Raw genomic sequence first — 16337 nt, 5'->3', positions numbered from 1 at the left:
CGCCCCTAAGTGGTACGACTATAATGCCACACTTCGTGGGATGGAAAAAACGCACTCACCAATAAGCCGATAAAAGTGTGTGCTGTTCCATTAGCAAATCAGTGATCAACGGATTTCTCCAGGATGAAGATCAAGCATATCATGAGAGTGGCCTTGATTCGTCTAATGGTGCTCAGTAGCATTGTCAATCAAGTTGTAGTTGGGAAGTTAACCAGCCTTGGGGAGCGATTGCCTTTGATTCACGTGGAACATATTCGGTTTTGTGTTTGGGTCCAGCATCATTATGCCGAAGATATCGCTCATCTCCTGTGGGATTCCATTCCCAGGATCATCTCCGACCGGCAAATGCCATCAAGGTGTGCCATTGGACTGATCAATGCCAAAAATGACAAGGCCCTCCAAATCTCCAAGAGACTCATTTTTGATCCATCAAAGACCTTGATCTTTTTGACGCGTGACCTGGAACAAGTTCCTTCTTTCGTGTTCGAGAGGAATATTCACTCGATATTTATCAAAGCACAAAATCAATCCTCCTTTACGTTTGCTTCGCCATTGCATCGTGACCTGGCTCCCTACAATCCAGCACGCATCAAGTCCCTAAAGATGACCCGATTCGTGAACAAGAAAATAAAGGCCGTCACTTTTGACTTGCCACCTCAGTCCATGCTGAACTTTGACACTGGGGTCCATCGAGGGTTCGAGTATCGGATAGCTGCGGGTGTAAGCAGCGCGGTTGGCCTCTCTTTGGAAGTGTATGCACCTGAAGATGGAGCATGGTGGGGACACGAAACCCCTCCCGGTAGCGGAAATTATACCGGTCTCTTGGGCGAGTTTGTGACAGGATCCGCCGATATAGGCTGGGCCAATCTGTTCTATGATCATCAACGGACGCGGTATATGTCCTTCACCGATTGGTACTTGAGCGATCAAGCGTGCTTTCTGGTGCCTAAACCGAAACCCTATCCCAAAATTCTGGCACTTGTTTGGCCTTTTGACCGATTCACATGGCTTTGTACCATCTTTTCCGTGGTGATCATTTCCATCGTGGTTTTTGTGTGCCTTAAATCGAATTCAGTTTGTGAAGCCTCGGCGAGGAATTCCAGCTGGGGGATGCTTATTCTGTCGATTGTTTTTAAACAATCAGATTTAACCGTGGCCAGGATTCAACACTTGGGCATTCGATTGCTCACGATGACCTTGATTGTGGGGATGTTGCTATTGGGTACCAGTTATGGTGCTGGTTTGATCTCGTTTCTTTCTATCAATGTTCATCCGGAATTTCCTCGCACTCTTGATGCCTTGAACAACTACATAACCACGCGGAATTTGGAGGTTTCGTTTTGTTGTGATAGCATGATTGATGCCATTCGAGACCGACAGGATTCTAACGTTATCAAGCAAAAGGGGAAGAAAGAATACAATTATTCCGATCCCTACCGAAATGTTAGCAAAGGGACGCACGTGATTCCCCAAAGTAGACAAATGTTGAACTTTGGAATCCGAACAGGACTCTCAAATAAGTAAGATGACCCTCCATTCTTTCGCTTTATTTCGCACTTGACATTGTTTAAAAAAGATTCCCTTCAATCCTAAAATTGTCACGCACCCCGAAGGTAAGGCAACTTGTGCGACACCATAACTAAAAGGCTTCAATCTTTCATATTCGCCATTTCCCAAAAGGTTCATGAATAGTGATTGATGTAACTTTAGTTGGGACTCCGCCGTGGATATCGACGACGGCAGCTTTTTAAATGCCACCAGCTTGACTTACAGTATCTTCCGGTCCAATACTTGATATTCTAAGTATAGGGATATAATTTGAAAATTGAAAATCGTTTTGAAGCCGGCCAAACAGGACATCAAACTGAATTTAGAAATCTGAACTAAACATTGAGAAAATTTATATAAAACTTGATTCAATGACTACGGTGGATGTATTTGGTATTCAAGAGGGATTAAAAAGTGAGTTTGAAATTGATATTCTTTTCTTACTGGTGATATTAAAGATACTTAAGAAATTAGCTAGGCAATTGTTTGAAAAAGTACGTGGCTGATCACTCTAGATTCCCTGAAATAGCTCGTTTTAGTTTTGACCTTGTAAAGTTGACTAGCCATCTTTTGAACTTTTGAAGTGACCATTCAGCCTCTTCACGGAGGGTCCTTTTTTTCACAATGTATCACCTACCACTGATTGACTGTGGACCATCTCTTTTGTCTGTCCTTTACGTGGCGTCATAATCTCATCAATTTTCGGATTTTTCCTTTACTTATATGTGAAGCAATTGAAGATCGCTCAATTCCCGTAAACGACATCACTCACAGCAGTAATGTAAAGGAAAGGCTTTTTTTGGTTTGGTTTGGTTTTTCACGGGCTTATCTAACCGTTATAGGGAATGTAATCCCCAGTACTATTAAAATGAAAGGTTATAATTCGTCTATTTATTTACATGGTGGGACTTTTAATAAGTTTAAATCTAGAGATAGCAGCACGATCACGATACCGTTTTGGACAATCAATCCTGTCCGAAGGTTTATAGTTGTCATTCGAACAAGTATAATGGGTCACTTACATGTAAATGGGTCAAAATTATATTCAATCAAATTCATCTGAAGTGTGACCGCCGTTTATTGTTCAAACCTAACCATTCATTACACTACTATTAACCTATTACAAGTATCATGGCGCAATTTTTGTCAAAACTGTCCACTCAATGGGCACTGAGCGTATATAAACTTGGCTGACTTTTAAACACTTTTGGACATTTTTGGCCACTTTTGAACGCTTTCGTTCAAAGGCCTGATCTGTCTGATTCCTGAAATTATCCACACCAATCACAATGTGATTTCTATACGAGTCGACGGTGCTGCCACATGCTGTGCATGCTATACATGCTTCACCAGTTTGGGCTTTATTTAGTTAAGCAAGTTTGCAAAAGGCCAAAAATATTTTACTAAGATCATTTCTCAACACCTGTACAATGTGTCTCAAAATTGAGTTCCTCCTCTTTTCTTTGTTCTAAAACTGTCAGGATAGGTCCCATGCGTTAAGCTATTATTTACTTAGGTAGTCACATTAACATGAATACAGTTTCTGTTGCAATTGGTCACTCAATCATAAAATCGATGACTGATCTAGGTTGATATGTAAGGTGGCTACTTTTCATTAGTTTGTTCAAAGGTGTTAAATTGAGTTCTTTGCAAAAGAGCTGATATTGAAGACGTGTATATTCAAGAGAGGAGCACAATTTCTGGACACACTGTATGCTGATACTGTACATTTTCAAAAAACATCCATGAGCTTTGTCCCAACCCAGAGGTTTAGGCTCAATAAAAGTGACTACAGTTGACTCTAAACCCTGGGTTGGGACAAAGCTCAAGACAGTTATTGAAAACTTACATTATCATTTACCTTTCGCACTTTATTTTTGCTATGAATTGATGCCCATCAATCAATTAATGCTCAAGTCATGAATCTATCCTCTCAATGCTGCTTATTTTTCTTCTTTAACATAGATTGGGTCAAACGAATGTCTTCATTTTGGACGAATGTTTTCTCTCGTTACCCATTGCCCTTGGATTGAAGAAAAGAAGTCCCATCAAGCCAATGTTGGACTTTAAGCTGAAACAACTAAGCGAGGCCGGACTCCTGCGAAAATGGATCCAAGATGAAATCAGTTCGTTTGGAAAGCTGGACAAACGATCTGTGAATGGAGCCAGAGCGTTGGAATCATTAACTTTGTTCGATATGCAGGGACCTTTCATTGTCTACGGATTTGCCATCGGGATTTCCGGGGTCATTTTTCTTTTTGAAATCGTATTCAAACATAGAGTAAAATCTTGACTTCGCAGATGAAGTTGGCTAGTGTCACTATTTTGGATGGATCAATTTTCGAATGTTTTATGCAATTGAACACGTCTCTTGAACTTATCGTTTTTTTCAACAACATATGAATTATATTATCATCGTCTAAGTAAGTTCAAGCTAAGGGATTTGCTGGAGTATGGTCGGTGGTCTGAGTCAGAATGATTGAAGGCTGCAGACATATGCTGCAAATAGGCATGATGTACAGTAGGCTAGTACAGAACCGGTAAATTGTGTTTTCTTCACAAACGCGTGATGTATGTAGGGCTTAAATTCAGTGTACTCGACGGGAAATCATAGTCAATTCATTTTGGTCAAGGATACAAAAGCACTTTCATGTAGCTCATTCAAACTTTCAGCGTGGCGTTGATTAAGTTACAAACACATTTGATGTAATAAACGCTCTCTGTGGAATGATAAACCAACTTGTAAGTGGACTTATGTTCATATGTAGAATGTTCAACTGTTTCTGTGCATAACAACTGGACGCATTGGAATTCGCCCATCCCCTCTGATATTTCCCTATGCAATTCGTACCCATATAAAATCAAGGGAATGGCCTGGCGGAAGGAAGTTGTTTTGGGTTTTTGCCTCAAGTTTGCTGGCCATGCATGCTTGCTATGTACGTATGTAGCGAGAACCCACCCAGTCGGCTGGACAAAACCTACAATGCTGTTTGTACCACGGGGCTAGTACACTGAATATGGGGTGGCTGACTTGTTCCCCACTGTGTGGTGTTAGTGCCAATCAATGTGCATCGGCTCAGGGGTCAAATGGATCTCTCTTCTTTAGAACGTGGAGCACGGCCAATCCGAGAGAACCGTCTTGATGGAGCGATAAGCAATAATGGTGTCATAAAGTCATAAATAAGTGCTCGTGAAGAGCTTCGATTTCTTCATGGTTGTGCCAGCTCAAACTGAGTAATTATGACTCCCCCTCTCTGGTCAGTCTCTAAAATGGAAATCACTCTGGAGTCTGTCTATTTGGAGGCTGAACTTGATGCTGGACGAATGAGTTGTTATCTAAAACCAACAATGTTGTGTTTGATGTAATCCTTTGGACGAATGATTTGAATGATTCTAATTCATTGTTTTCTTAAAGGAGGAATATGAGCAGTAAACTTTTAAAAGAAAAACATTTAAATGCACGGTAATGTACTCCATACACAAGGAATAACATTTGTGCCAAAATTGTTCAAATGATCCAATGTCACGTTAGGTCTCGCAATAGCAATCTTTTTTAGATAAACGTCTCACAACAAGAATGGAACTATTATCAATTCCCCCCCGGGTCCTTGTTGATCCAAAACTGAGCACCGACACAGCATGTTAATGGATTCAGGTAAATCAAAATATCTTTCAAAGGTACCCATGTTTAAGAACTTTGAAAAACTGATGCTCTCCATCCGCGCAGCTTGTCCTCATTTAAATGAAGCGGGATGCACTGCATGCATTCGTCGAATAGTACATTAGCACACAGGACTTGAGGCATAAGCCACCAAGTGAAAACTCTTCTCTTCCAAGTTCCTGAGTTACAAGACGAGACCAAGTGAGTCTTTTCCTCGCCCCATTCACTGAGCAGAGTTCCAAATCAATCCCGAGCTCTGTGTTCGTGGTAATCCTCTCATGTTGGGGGACCATAATCCTTCAGACATGTTTTTCGCACGTCGAGGGATCAAAACACGAAGCCACAAATTTGGAAACATCCGAGCACAGCCAATAGTTCAAACATTGGCGATTGTTCAAAACAGGGGCACAAAATGCTCCTTCCTCAATTGACCATTAAAGAACATCAATTTAAAAACACCACGAAACTTTGCATGTCTTTGTCCGATTTCAAATATCTTGATCGGGGTCAAGGAGCGCGGCTATCATGTTGGCTCCTCCTTCTTCGAGAGAGGCGGAGAGAGCTAACGGTGAATTGAGGCGTAGAGAACCGGCGACAAGATTAACGATTCTTAGCGAGAACGAAATGTGTCGGGATCGAGGGAATCGAAGAGCTCTTCACTGCATTATCCAATGCGGGAATTTGATTTCGAGCGTGTTTTTCTCCTCTTACCACGCAAGCTCTTCTCCAACGAGATGAAAGCAGGCAAGTGTGACACAACAAAGAGGATGGGTTCTTGAATCCGCAGTTGCGACTTACATGATTGTCGAGTGGCAGTTCAAAATCGGAGGTTTCATCCATTTTGAAGCAAGTTTTGTAACCTTTTTGTTTGTTTTCTTTGTGGATAGAGAGAACGAAAGAAAGAAGGAACGATCGGTTGAGTGAGGTTTGTTCCACTAAATTCTCGTTCACTTGGCGAAACAAAGAAGTCGTGCAGGTTTGGGGTTTAAAGGGGGGAACAATCATCATCATCATCGATTGTTTGTTTTCCTTCTCGGATTTCACCAAGGTGTTGAGTCCAAGCCACCGGGCACAAGCCAACAACGGCTAATCATCTTCTCACACATTGCTCATCGAGTACCTTCCAGGAGGCAGAAGGTAGTACGCGATCCCCCGTGATTTGGGGGGGGTGAGATGCTCTCTTCGGACAGTTCCTCAGTGAATTATGTGTCACCGTGTCAGGCGGCCGTGGCATCCATTTTTACGGCACAGCAAGTGGCCTTGGCTCAAGCTGCATCTTCGGCACAATATCATGGGCCCGAAATAAACATTGTACCTCATCACCACCATCATCATCATCATCACAACAACAACCATTCTCCTTGCAACTCACAGGTAGGGAAACATTTCTGGTGCTTTCTTATGTTTGTGCGACATTGTGATGATGGAACAAGTAACAGTCGAAGGGATTATAACACGTTGGTTATCTGCTACAACTGTTAGTTTGAACTCTAGCTGAGGTTAATTGATTGTTGGTAGATTAGTTGATGAGGCAATTGTTTATTGGCAAACTGATCACCGCTTTGGTATCAATAATAGCCTGTGGATCTTTTCATTTAAAGCGGACTAATGAGGTGGGTATTTTTAAAGATATATTACTATAAATATTACTATAAAGCCAAACAATTTCACAGGCCATGCTCAAATTTGGCAGGAATTTTGTCCCTGGTAAAATCTGGGTCGAATTAAAAGTTCTTTAATGAAGAACAGTAATTTAACCGTTTTTAGAATATGCAAATCAGACGACTTCCGTGAATCTAGTTCAAGGCCAAACAATCCATATGTCAGTTATCAATTAAAATTTTTTTAAACCCAAAGGAAATTTAAAAAAGTAAGTTTAATTTTTTTGTTGTTTTGAGATGTTTGATGAAGCCGCATTTTTGACATGAAATCTCAAGTTTAGGGTTCAAAGGGCAATCAGACAAATGTTCAAAATGTGATCTTTGTTGGAACAAAATTAATAGCCCACAGTTTAGCTACGTTTGCAAAATGACCCTTATTGCACCATCTCCTCATAGTCTCAATCTCTCTTCAAGAGCTTAAGTTATTAAGGCAATTGCGGACGCCAAAATTCATGCAAATTCAAGGTTTGAAAATAAACTCCCTGAATAGCATTTCAACACTGAAAAACCTGCAAACATATGAAAAAGAAAGCGGGACGTCATTAGCCGAACTAGTCGGCGGGATTCTTTAGGACTTGAAGGTGCTCTCCAACCCACTTTAAGCCTCTAAGTCGTCAAGTCACTATAATTGACCCTAAACCCGGATTGGAATCACGCTGCAGGATGCTTTACAACATCAGATACCTTTGTACCTGATTTGAACCTTTCTTGACTCATCCAAAATGAAAGTTTTTCGATCCCACTATATGTTCTTGTTCTCTTTTATAGTATCACAAAGCTGGCGGAAGGTATTTTTGAAAGAAGAACCTGTATACAAAAGGGAAAAGGGCTTAAAAACTACAAGCGGGTTGTGAATTTATTTTCAGGTTCAGACTGGAGAAGGCATCAGCCCCAGCTCGTCTTTTAACCGGACAGATAATCTCACCTCTTCGCCCACCAACAACAACGAACAAAGTAAGGGACTCAAGTTGACATCGCAACATGGCTTCAAACAAACCAAAACAATGCTCTCTCAAACCTTTTTTCAAACTGGACGGAGTCTCTTGGGGTCGATTTGCTTTATGTTTTTTTCAAGAAGAAACCGTATCTTTGAGTTATGAGGTATTATAAATCTTTGCCAATTCATCTTTGTCTTCTCTTCAACTGATCAATCTGTCACGCTCTCTGAAGCAGTAGAAATTGCATTCCAAATACTTGTTCAAAGCGACGCAAACCAAAGCACGATCTTCTACAACAAGAAGACTAGATGGGGCTTTTCATAGTACTGTCCAAACAGTGCGCAGTAGAAGTGTTATTTAGTCCATTCAACAACTTGACATCTGACACTGAACAGACAGTGATTTGCACGTGAGATCGTCCACCACACTCTAGCAGAGGAACAGCCAAGGTACGAGCGTAGCTAACATAGTTTTCATACCTTAATTACCCGCTATTGGATTTGTTACCCTACACGTTCACGAATCTGTTCGTTCTTTACTTGGCCAAATTGCCTCTTTAGACAAACCGCAGAACATCCTAATGTGCTCGACAAGTCTGGCCATAAGCGATTACAATCGGAGGATCACAATGAATTCCTCCACTTCCTTCATCACTTTATTGTCTTCTTATTCCGATTGCTCAGATTCCGTCCAATACTCTTCGCCAGCATTCTTATCCTCCGGACCTCAAAACCTCAGTTCAAGCACTTCGCCACTTCAAGGAGACTCGTCTGGAGTTGAAAATTCGACCCCACTGGAACCCACTCGATGTGCTCATCATCCCGGATCAATCGAGTCACCCCCTCAACTGATGCCACGATCTATGTCGTCCAACATGCCAGATCTTGTGCCTCAACATTTGGGATCCCTCATCGGATCGTCGACCAGAGGCTCTCCGCTTGGATCGGACATGATTTTCCGTGAACTAGGCGGTCGCAAAGGGACCCTTGAAACTGACGGAGATTCGCGGACTGATTCGCCGTTACAAGATTTGTCTCAAGACAAAGGATCCTCGTACGATACGAAGGTATCGAGAGTCAATGTCGGTGGTGCTCGAGAAACTGGCCGCCAAGACGATGATGACGACGACGATGACGAGGAGGATTGTGAAAGTGAAGCTAGTGAAGAGGACCAAAAAGATTACTCCAAGAAAGTCATCAAGGAAAAACCAAAGCACACAAGTAAGGGGAAACATCTTCGAAAACGCATGTAATGAGTAAAGGTTTGGAAACTATACTTTGAATCTAATTGGATTAATTGCATTGAGTTGTTGCTTTGGTTCGATCGAATTCATAAACCCTGTATAAGAGGATGTACTTTAATAATAGACAAACAAAGCCAGAGAGTACAAATTGAAATTAAATGTACATACTTTACAGGTTTTACAGATTGGTCGTCGATTTGATTGGACATATTTTTCATGAATAAAAAGAGAATTTTCGCAATCAATATGAACAACAATCTACATAGTTGTGAGTGGTGAAACAGAGCCTATGTTTTTTGTTATTGAACGCTAAAAGCTTTGAATATATGACCTTTTGCGAACTTGACTTCAGCCTAAAAATTTGTGAGAAGCAGCTACGGAATTAAATCAATAGTGGTCTAAATTTCATCACTGAATAAGCAGCGCTCAGAAAAGAAATTTTTGCTAAAAACTATTCTCAAACGCAAAGATATGAGCCTGTTTAAATGCAAAAAGGACATCAAAAGACGACATCAAACTAATTTTGCATAAGTTTGAAACAACTACCAAAGGTTTCAATACATTTCATTATTTCAAAATCTTTGAAATCAAAAGTCCTCAAAACTAATGCCCTAAACCATCCAGGTTTAAAGATCAAATTTGGTTCCTTTAGTAGTTTTATCTCACCTATCTCTGAGGGTGAAAAGACCCAGGCTGAAATGCAGAGTTTTTTGGATTTGCTCGTTTGTGTATACAATATTGGGGTTGTTGTTGCATTATAAGGAAAAGCAGGAGCATTGTAAGAATTAGAGAACCACTACTTTATTGGGACAAACCAAGAAGATGCAGTATTTAAAGGAGGTGCAAAAGGTATCTTTTACGGGAAATCGTCAAAAGTATCCATGAGATTTTTCCGCAACCAAGTTTTAGAGTCAATGGTAGTGAATGCAAAGGTTTACACTATTGAGCCCTCCAAAAAATCCGGACTAATCGAAACAATGATGTACTCCTATTTTACGGGTCCTTCAATGTGCCATCCATCCCCTGTCCTCAGGTGCAATTTTCTTTAATCATAATTTTATGTTACCACAAAAACAATTTTCGCTCAAAAATTATTCAAAAGTGTTTTGAAATTTATTTTAGATTAAAAAAAAAACGTTTTACAACAAATCTTTCTATACTGTGCAATTAGATATTGAGCTTTTCCTCCTTTTTTTACTTCTGCGCATAACGAAAGAAAATAAATAAGGAAATGTTTTAAGGAAATGTTTTTATGTTTTAGACGTCAATACCAAACCACCCTACAGCTACGTGGCGATGATTGCCATGGCCATTGAGGAGAGCAGAGATGGCAAGCTCAAATTGAGTCGCATCTACGATTTCATCAAGAAGAAGTTTCCCTATTATCGCAACTTGAAAGGCAAAGGATGGCAGAACTCCATACGTCACAACCTCAGTCTCAATGAATGCTTTATCAAACTACCCAGTGAAGGGGGTCAAGAACGAAAGGGCAACTTTTGGACCTTGGGTGGGTATTATAGGCATAATTTGGCCTTTAAGATGCATCACATGTTTTACTGTGGATGTAATTCTCCTTGCCATAAATCGCGTTTAATCTCTATCCTAACAGATCCTCAGTACACCGACATGTTTGAGAAAGGTAACTTTAGGCGGCGGAAACGAATGAGAAGGCACGCCTACAAGTCAGCATACACACCTTCCAAGCCTTGGTCTCTGGACAGTGGCTCCTCCCATGGGTGGCTCTATCGCACGCCTGCTTATAATTACTCATCTTATATGTCAAAGTAAGGCCAGCATCAAGCTCATTGTAGGTACATTCAATATATCTTTACAGTCCTGTACAACAGAAATATCGGCAGTCGTCACCCAATTTCAAACCACATTTTTTGATATTGGACTAGGTTTGGTCTTCTCATTTCATATCTTGAAACAAAGAGAAGTTAAGATTGATGACAGCAAAAACTAATGGATCGTGAAGCACGTGTTTACCCTCATCAGTTGCATCTGCCATTATCTGATTGTGAAGACATGGTCATTTAACTTTCATTCCCCCTTCTTTTCTCGGAGCCTTCTCCTCTATCGTCACGTCAAGATATTGCGTGACTTTGGTAGGTTCTCCAAATTAATAGTTGCTAAATAAACTTTTGTGGTAAGGGGATGGATGGAGTGTTAGCTAGGCTATCTCTGCCAGATATCTTACTTATCGATTATTTTGACTGGCCATGGTGAATGGATGGAAGAATAAGCTGGCAATGAACTCTGATCCCCATTAATCAAATTGGCGATATTCGTTGCGGTCATATCTTGGCCTTAATTTAGCATAAACTGGATTCTTCGAGCTCTTCCCCCTCCTCCCTTGGGCTTTGCCTCTCTTTCAAATTGAACGGAGGTGTTTGTACCAAGCGCTCAGTTGTTAGTAAATATAAATTTTGAACATGGCAGAACCAAAATTGGGCTACTTGGACCTCAAGATTTAGCCTTAGGATTTGAATATAGTGTGTCTGTTAGAAGTGCACAGAGGCGTTAAAAAAGCATTTTTGTCCCGATGCTCAATGCTGAGTGTACCTGGCTCGTCAATGCATTGTCCGTCGTGCATCCATCCTCCAGACAAAACAAAGTGATCTTAAGCGAGTTCCAAACTTCACTACCCTTCTCTTTTGTTAGAAGCCCAAAAACTCTGAGATTTGGTTTCACGCGAGGGATTGAATTCAACACAAGGCCGCTCGTGTTTCCTAGTTGGAAATGAAGACGTTCGTAGTACATTCGTAGAACACAATTGGAGTAAACCCAAGGAATCTGGGATTCGGGGCTCATATCTCGGCCGCAAAACGATGACAAAGCACTGCCAAGTGCAGGAGGCCACTCACGCAGTCTTAGGTGCTGCTACCCACATAGCAAACGTCGTGTTGCATGTACGAGTAGGTTCAGTTTGTAATGGGACAAGGAAGCTTCTTTCTCTTTCACACGTTTGCTCCTGTTTCAATCCCCCATTCTCGGTGATGTGGGCTTTAGTCAGGGGGAATAAAATAGCAAGTCGGACTGCAAACACAGCTTCGCTTGCCACTCAGAAGGAGAATCAGGGATTGAGCATATTGCTTCGAACAGTAGCGGTGGCAATTACGAGGGGTATTCCAGACGAAAAGCCATCGCCCCTCTTTTTTTGGGAGAAATTGTCATCTAAAGAAGATTGTTGGTTCAATTTATCAAAGTGCAAATTCAAGAATTTTTTTCGTGCAATGGACATCGTCAAAGAATATTGAGATTGAAAACCATAATGAATAATAAAAATATGGCATTTCGTTAGATCTTGATGAATATGAGTACGTTTTTCTTTGGTGCTGGGGGCGAGTCCTCTGATTTTTTGACTTTTTGCCGGACTCGCCGAGTCTGGACTCGAATGCGGCAAAAAACTCGAGTCCTCTGCCGGATTCGAGTCTTTTACTACGGTCAGTTCTAGCAAAAAAATCGTCTTACGGAATTCTAGGAAAAAATTATTAATTTTTCTTGACCAGTCCGGCCAATTTCTCCAAAATCGAGTAAAAGACTCGATCCGGACTCGCCCCAGCACTTCTATTCATTAACTAGATTGTGTTGAGGTAGATAGGTGAAAGCTCTGCATTTACATTACCCATTGTTTATTCAATCTCAATGACTTCTTTTGTGATTTCCTTTGTTAATGGTTAAATGATTGTTTGATTTTGACGAAAAATGTGGCCAAGCCCCGAATCCTTTGCATTTTGCTTCGTGTAGTGCTCGCATTTGCGTTCCAAGACGGTAACGAAATGCACACATCAGATTCTGTACTGTGGCTGAGCAGTAGTTCAGATGTGAGTGTGCGTGTGTGAGAAATGGACGACAGCTGGAAATTTAGCATGAAATTCTTCACGACTATTCCGACGATTAATATCCGCCATCAGATGAGGGCTGCTTGATGTGAGGAGAATCTCCCTTGGGCACACTCGGGCAGTAATATCCACGGCCACGTACAACGATGCCTTAGATTTAGGAGCGCTTCAGATCCTGCACTCCCTTGATATTTCTTACAATCTTTTAAGGGTCGTTGCAGGGCATCTTCAACAGAGGGGAATAGTTGAAAGCAGAGTGTCCTATGACTTCCAGCTTTTCCATCGTCATTTTTGGGGGCAAATATTATGGTTGCGTTGTCCTGCATTCGTTTCATGGCAATAAAGCGACCTAAACATAAACTCCCTTGTAAACTCATTTGTGCCCCGGTGGGGGAAAACTCTCAGGGCAAAACATTCCGTGGGACAATTAAGAATATTGCACCCAATGAATTTGTGTGCGATTTCGGAGACCTGAAAGTTTTTTCCCACAATATGCCCTGGAAAATGCCCTGTTCCTGTTCCAACTTTTGCTTACATCCACATACCTATATTGCAACTCTTGTTTATGATCGGTTAGTTAACATATATAAAAGTATGTATAAGTTCAAGCATATAGCATAATCATTTGAAATAGAAATGACTTAAAAACAGATGTTAAAATCTTGATGATATTGCTTAGTCGACTAGATTCGGATTCAGTGCACATGTACACAAATTAATAGATCAGGAGCACATATTTCAGATACAATTTGAGAGACGCTACCGATAAAAATAGTGGTTATTACAGAAAAGACGGCGGTCCAGATTGAACAAGATCCCTTGTCAGTTCCTATGGTTCAAAATGTACAATTTCAGATCTACATGTGCACACTAAGGCTTCAACCTATATTCCAGCACTCCATGGTCTCAACTTTCGAGTTCGATGAAGCCCTATTCGGCTGATCCTTATGCATACAACAGCTTTTGTATGTCCGCGGCTGCCGGAGTGCTTGGCCATTCCACGGCCAGCTCCTCATCTACGCCTCATCCAGTTTACCCTTCAGCCATCAGTAGTTCTCCACTAGATGGTCTAAGTGGGAATTTAGGAATATCAACCTCAAGTGGGTCAATGTCAGGCAATTCCTCCTCGGTGACGGCGATTGCGGCCGTGGCTGCGGCGGCTGCCTCTTGCTCTGCACGGGCGGCCTTTGCTCAAAACCCTTACTCTCAGTATTCGCAATTGGGTAAAGACAAATATGAATGATATTATACTATATGCACGCAGAGTAAAACACGTGTTGATTCAAATTCAGGAACCACCGTTGGACCGCCCTTCAACGCCTCCAACGAGCGTGTCCAATCATCCCCATTCAGTGCCACTTCTGGACGGCGATTCGTGTCGTCATCGCCCTCCGAACTTGGGAACACCCCTCAGAGTCTGGTCCATGACAATCTATCTTCACCATACTATGCTCATCATCCTCATCAAAACCATCAACAGCCAACTCATTCTTGGAGTCTTGGTCTTCCAGAACAATCACCCATTTCGGATCCAGTTCCTCTTCTCCAAGCTGCCTCATCCAACCACGATCCTAGTTTCAAAATGGAATAATAAACCTGAAGTTTCTTTCTGACCATAGCCCCCCTTCAACGAAACAGATCGCTTCTTTTTGTTTCCCTTGGCTCAAAAGTAAACCTCGAGGGAGGCGATCGGTGGCCCTGTTTCTTCTCTCTCCGCTCGATTGGCGCCGGGATATTCGTTTGAGTGTGGAATAGAACACTGAGACGCCAAAGGAGAAGCACAAGCAATAGCACAAGCAAAAGCATAGGCGGATGCGGATGCCAATCGCTACCAAGCACACTTTGGCCAGGGATACTTTCAAATTCATTTGTATTCTTCAACATAAACCTGAGGGCTTGACGCATACGGCACCTGGGGGCTACTGATGCAATATTCCTAATCGATGTCGAACCGCAAAGTCTATGGATGAAGGTATCGTGGCCCATTCGAATTGAATCGGTCTAGAATACCTAACCTCATGCACCCGTTTTCGTTGTTGATGGTGTTGTTGTGGTAGTAGTAGTAGTAGTAGTAGTAGTAGTAGTAGTAGTAGTAGTCGCCCTTGTTACCCTAAGGAGGAGAGACGGCTTGATCTTTATCCGTGAGCGGGAGATCAAGCTCGGGGAAATGTGTCACCAACAGTTCTTCAACTGAGGGAGTGAAATGTCAAAAAGCAATTATCCCAATTCCCCAAGAGCTTCTTCTTCTGCTTCAACACTACCACTTCATCTCTTCCATCTACATCATCTACCACTTGGCTTGGTACTGTGGGCGATCCCAAAATGGGCCATGCTACTCGCTTCCTGCCTCCCTGAAACACGAACACTTCCCAAACTTGGGATTGGGAAGCATGACACCCCGTAAAAGCACAGCCAACTCTAAATTGAGCATGAGTCGAAAGCATCGTGCAGCCCTAATTTCCCAAAATGTCGTCGTCGTCGTCGTCTTTTGAGTGGCGTGGCTTTTAGCTTCGAGTGTTCACACCCTGACGCGCCGAGATTAATCGGTTTTCAAGGACCACTTGACATTTGAGGACAGAGTCGGCAATAAATTGGCCAAGTGTTTCACACCTAGGATCATGATTCATCGGCTTCAAAACTATCGACATGCAGCCATAACTCTTCGAAAACGAGAACTTCGGCCATTGAGTCTGGTTTTGGCGTTTGGAAGGCAGTTCATTGATTGCCAGAACGTAAGATGTAACTCACCAAAGGAGAAAATCTGTCGACGTAAATTTGTGACCTAGCAATACTTGTCCAATGAAGTAAGTAGAGTTTCCATTTTTTAACAGAATAGATACTGAGATGAATCCTGCAAAGAAACATAAGCATGCTTAAGGAAAACTCCTTACCTGCGTTCCTTGCTTTTTTATCCAAAACTCCTTAATTGTACTTGCGGGAATTTCAAGACCTAAGGTCCAATTCCATTGCTTTTTGAAAACAATAATTTCGCCTTTTTTATACGGACATTCAAAATGCGCATAGCTCAACCTCCCATCCCCCGAGGACCTATACTTCACGGGGCTCGTTGATTGTCAATTTTTTCTTTGCAATAGAACACAAATACAGAAACAACGATTGGAGGCGGATCGAGTCAGACGACCAACCTATTTAGGAACCCTGACTTGTAAGCCGTTTTAGACTAAAGTATCGACGTTCATCCACGAGTCCGTATAAGTCTCTCGAATGATCTCTCTCTATCAAAAGAAGATATAAGCGATCCAATAAGGTGGAACGACCAAAATGATGACCGCCAAATCAATATTTTTACTGGGCCTCTTTTACTTCCCTTCCACTATTCAGAGAGATGTTCTGGCCAGGTCAGCCTTTTCATGTACCCTTTCCATGAGAAGGGGCAAATTGGAGAGCTTAAACTAAAAAAAAAATAACTCCTCATTTTCA

General features: G+C 41.7%; 2 protein-coding genes across 3 annotated transcripts; both read left to right on the top strand.

Annotated features, from left to right (window-relative positions):
- Positions 1–91: 91 nt before the first annotated feature.
- LOC131893275 (glutamate receptor ionotropic, NMDA 1-like) lies at positions 92–4121 on the top strand. Its single transcript, XM_059243257.1, has 2 exons — positions 92–1520; positions 3514–4121. Exons 1-2 carry the CDS (start codon positions 124–126, stop codon positions 3839–3841), a joined length of 1725 nt encoding a protein of 574 aa, XP_059099240.1. The 5' UTR covers positions 92–123; the 3' UTR covers positions 3842–4121.
- A 3679-nt stretch (positions 4122–7800) lies between these two features.
- LOC131876951 (forkhead box protein D1-like) lies at positions 7801–15673 on the top strand. 2 transcript variants are annotated; one of them, XM_059222497.1, is made up of 6 exons: positions 7801–7824; positions 8492–9028; positions 10313–10558; positions 10661–10835; positions 13791–14119; positions 14189–15673. In XM_059222497.1, the coding sequence occupies exons 2-6, from the start codon at positions 8659–8661 to the stop codon at positions 14485–14487; spliced, it is 1419 nt and encodes a 472-aa protein (XP_059078480.1). In that variant the 5' UTR covers positions 7801–7824; positions 8492–8658; the 3' UTR covers positions 14488–15673. The 2 variants fall into 2 exon arrangements, with proteins under 2 accessions (XP_059078480.1, XP_059078479.1); XM_059222496.1 differs by lacking the exon at positions 7801–7824 and having other exon boundaries at positions 7855–9028.
- Positions 15674–16337: the final 664 nt, after the last annotated feature.

This window comes from Tigriopus californicus, chromosome 2, assembly GCF_007210705.1.
Source record: "Tigriopus californicus strain San Diego chromosome 2, Tcal_SD_v2.1, whole genome shotgun sequence".
In the NCBI taxonomy this organism is placed as follows: domain Eukaryota; kingdom Metazoa; phylum Arthropoda; class Copepoda; order Harpacticoida; family Harpacticidae; genus Tigriopus; species Tigriopus californicus.
The sequence above is the reverse complement of the archived record's forward strand: the minus strand, read 5'-3'. Positions and strand labels throughout refer to the sequence as shown.

Excerpts from the sequence above, each read along its gene's own strand:
- LOC131876951 (XM_059222496.1), top strand. The coding sequence starts at position 8,389 with ATGTGCTCGACAAGTCTGGCCATAAGCGATTACAATCGGAGGATCACA. Across the intron at positions 9,029-10,312 it reads GGAAAAACCAAAGCACACAA|ACGTCAATACCAAACCACCC; the intron begins GTAAGGGGAAAC and ends TTTATGTTTTAG. Across the intron at positions 14,120-14,188 it reads CTCTCAGTATTCGCAATTGG|GAACCACCGTTGGACCGCCC; the intron begins GTAAAGACAAAT and ends ATTCAAATTCAG.
- LOC131893275 (XM_059243257.1), top strand. The coding sequence starts at position 124 with ATGAAGATCAAGCATATCATGAGAGTGGCCTTGATTCGTCTAATGGTG. Across the intron at positions 1,521-3,513 it reads CGAACAGGACTCTCAAATAA|ATTGGGTCAAACGAATGTCT; the intron begins GTAAGATGACCC and ends TCTTTAACATAG.